The sequence below is a fragment of the Augochlora pura genome, unplaced genomic scaffold (genome assembly GCF_028453695.1).
Source record: "Augochlora pura isolate Apur16 unplaced genomic scaffold, APUR_v2.2.1 APUR_unplaced_2414, whole genome shotgun sequence".
NCBI lineage: Eukaryota > Metazoa > Arthropoda > Insecta > Hymenoptera > Halictidae > Augochlora > Augochlora pura.
The window spans coordinates 1-3,083 of NW_027582564.1; the positions used below are offsets into that span (position 1 = coordinate 1).

General features: G+C 37.1%; 1 protein-coding gene across 1 annotated transcript; it reads left to right on the top strand.

The window, feature by feature from the left end:
• Positions 1-394: 394 nt before the first annotated feature.
• Positions 395-2,970, top strand: LOC144477628 (arrestin domain-containing protein 3-like; the record flags this gene model as incomplete). The annotated part of the gene is made up of 5 exons (XM_078195360.1): positions 395-550; positions 678-892; positions 984-1,217; positions 1,737-2,038; positions 2,756-2,970. Coding segments are annotated over 5 exons (1,122 nt in total), but the record flags the coding sequence as incomplete, so codon positions are not given.
• Positions 2,971-3,083: the final 113 nt, after the last annotated feature.

Here is a 3,083-nt window from a genome sequence, read left to right on the forward strand (position 1 = left end):
AATTAACACAAGCGCATTCTTACGTTGAAGTAAAGAAATAATTTGATGACGACATTTAACAAAAGTATATATACGAAAATAATTCGTCGAAAATAAATTGATCTTTCATCCTTTAAATTTTCATCGACTCTGGGTCTAAGTTTTTCATCAAAGCAAACATCGCATAGAAATGTTTAATTAAAGCTTATAATGTGCCATATCCATCATCGGGCACCACATTTATAAAAATGTTTCAGGTATAATTTAAATAAAAAAAATAATTTTTCCTGGTACTAATTTTAGATTTTTCGTCTCAAACGCGTAACACAAAGTATAAAACCTGTACAATTACCATATATACAACAACAAGAGAGTCAATGATTCATTCGCATTGAATCTAATTAATGATGCGCAGGACTCTATTTCATTGCCAATGGGTCAGCTCTCGTGCTTTGGACGGATACGACAATATTAATTGACGCCGATAGCAACGTCATAATTGTCCCTAACACGCATACAGCGTCAGAGCACTATTTTACAATAAAGGACGATATACTGGATTCTTTCGAACGTGAGTGTAAAAAATAATGTCTTACATATTTCTCCTCATTCTCAACATCTTGTAGAATGACACGTGAAAAGTACACATATAAAAGAAAATTCGCATTTATGGGACGATGTTCTTTAACATCTTACAGCGAAGTCCATAATAGAACTCAAGCAGGGCTACCATCGGTATCCGTTCGAGTTTCAACTACCCCGTAACATTCCTAGCAGCTTCGAAAACGTCAGCGGGCATATCAGATACACGGTGAAAGCAGTGATCAAGAGGCCCTGGAAATTCGATCACGAATGCAAAGCAGCATTCACCGTGGTCTCCACATTAGATCTCAACGCAAATCGCGATAAATGCGTAAAAATTCCGTTTGTTTTCAAAATTCACTACCGAATCGAAACATTGATTATCGTCTTTTTATCGTCGAATTATCATCTTTTACGAGCAGATAGGAATCAACGACGAAGTTCAAAAAAAATTCTACAGTTGCTGCTGCAAATATGGTTCCATGAATATAACAATACGATTACCTTCTACTGGATTCGTTCCTGGACAACTAATCAACACGTACGTGAACTTTCGAACTACATTGTCCCAAGTCCCAATACTGAAGATCAGCACTACGTTGGAACAAGTAAGTGACATCATTAAAATTTCGAAAGGGTATAGCCGATTAAGATTGTCAAAACTGCCCTTAGAGGTTTTTCAATGAGTAAAAAATTATTTGTTTCGATGCAATAACGTTTACAATTCCTTAATCCACACTCGCGGTAAACTAGAAAAGTAGTAGCTTCATTCTGACAGCAAAAAACATCGATACATTGGGTTTTCATTTTTTGTGACAATGTTGCAGGTTAGCAAAAAATCTGAGAAAAGAGTACACGAGCCGTGATAGTACCTTATCAGGGAATTAATATAAAAGTGTTGAATATAATATAAAAGTGAGAGATCTTCTATTTTCCGATTTTTTGGGGGGTTTTTCATTTTTGATAATCACAGCTTGCAACTGAAAATTCTGAAAAAATTCTATAACATCCGGCTTGATGTCCAAAATAAGCCATATTTTTTTAAAATTTTGTAGAAAGCCGCTGAAGGTGGAGAAATGCCGGAAAACCGCGAAGTCTAATTTACCCTGTAACTACCCTCACGGACAAGTTACAGGGTTAAAATTTTACACAGGTGAGTTTTTATTGGTCAGCTATCGAACGGTGAATCACTCATTGAAAAACCTCTAAGGGCAGTTTTGACCATCTTAATCGGCTATGCCCTTTGTACAGTCACTCTTTTCCTATTTTTATTTAAGGTAGCAAAACTTTATGCGGCTTCTGCTACAACGTTTGTAAACATCAGCAATACGTCAACCACATATTCAGGACCTTTCTTGACTCACACTCCAGTCAATCTGGAAATCAGAGTTCCACCGATCCCGCCATCAAACTTGTCATTTTGCAACATTATAGACATGGACTATTACCTGAAGGTCATCGTCTATTTTCGAGGAGCGTAAGTAAGATATCTTATTACATCAGGAAATTGATTATTTAAAACGCGCTTAGCTAATTAATGCTAACTACTCGAATATTCATTTTTTTTTATTGTCAAAATATTGAACTGCTAACTTTTAATCACCTCAATCATTATCACTATCATTATCGCGGGATTTACACTATATTAGATGCGATGAAATTCACTTATCGTGATAATGAAACTCATTACGTTGTGCTTTACAGCAAGATTGCATAGCAGGATTGCAACTCCTTGCCTAGACTCAACTATAGCGACCGAAATCTTCCCGACGTTCCTTTGAGTTGATGTGCACGCATCGGATCAAAGCTGCGTATCTAAAACAAAGAAAATTATGTTAATTTCGTCGCGGAACAGGGTGGAATGCAATAATGATCCGAACATATAAAACAAAATTCGTTTGTATGACACTTCGTTTTCAAGAGAAACAAAAGATTCTGAAGGCTGTTGCTGATAACGATTGACCACTCGGTTTTTCACACGCAATTTATACTTTGTTCATACGAAACAAACGTGTACATCGCGTTTGGAAATTCCACGTTTCCGAAAATGAAGCCTTAACTGTAAGCAGTTTTATTTTACACTTTCGACTTACTTTTTCGCCTGGAATCATACTTTTCACGGTTGCATCATGAACATTGAAACATCCTGTGTCCGCCTGGTTCTCACTGAAACATTTCTTTGTGAAAAAATCAGGCATGTTAACCTTCAGAGAAAATACCCTCTTCTAATCGGATCGGTGCCATTACATGCTGCACCTCGTGAACCGCCGTGTATCGCAAAAGAACCTGTTGCGTCGCCGCCAATGCCACTACCAGATGCACCACAGCCTGGTGTTTCTAATACGCAACCACCACACGTGGGGTCCATCGTTCCGGACCAAGCTGGTACATCCACAAATTGGGACATACGTAAGAAACTATTAACATATTTAATTTATTTCATTCCCACTCTGCTAGAACCAAATTCTAAAAAAAATATCCATTACTAATAAGCCAGTGGTAGTAACAATTTTAATCGCAGT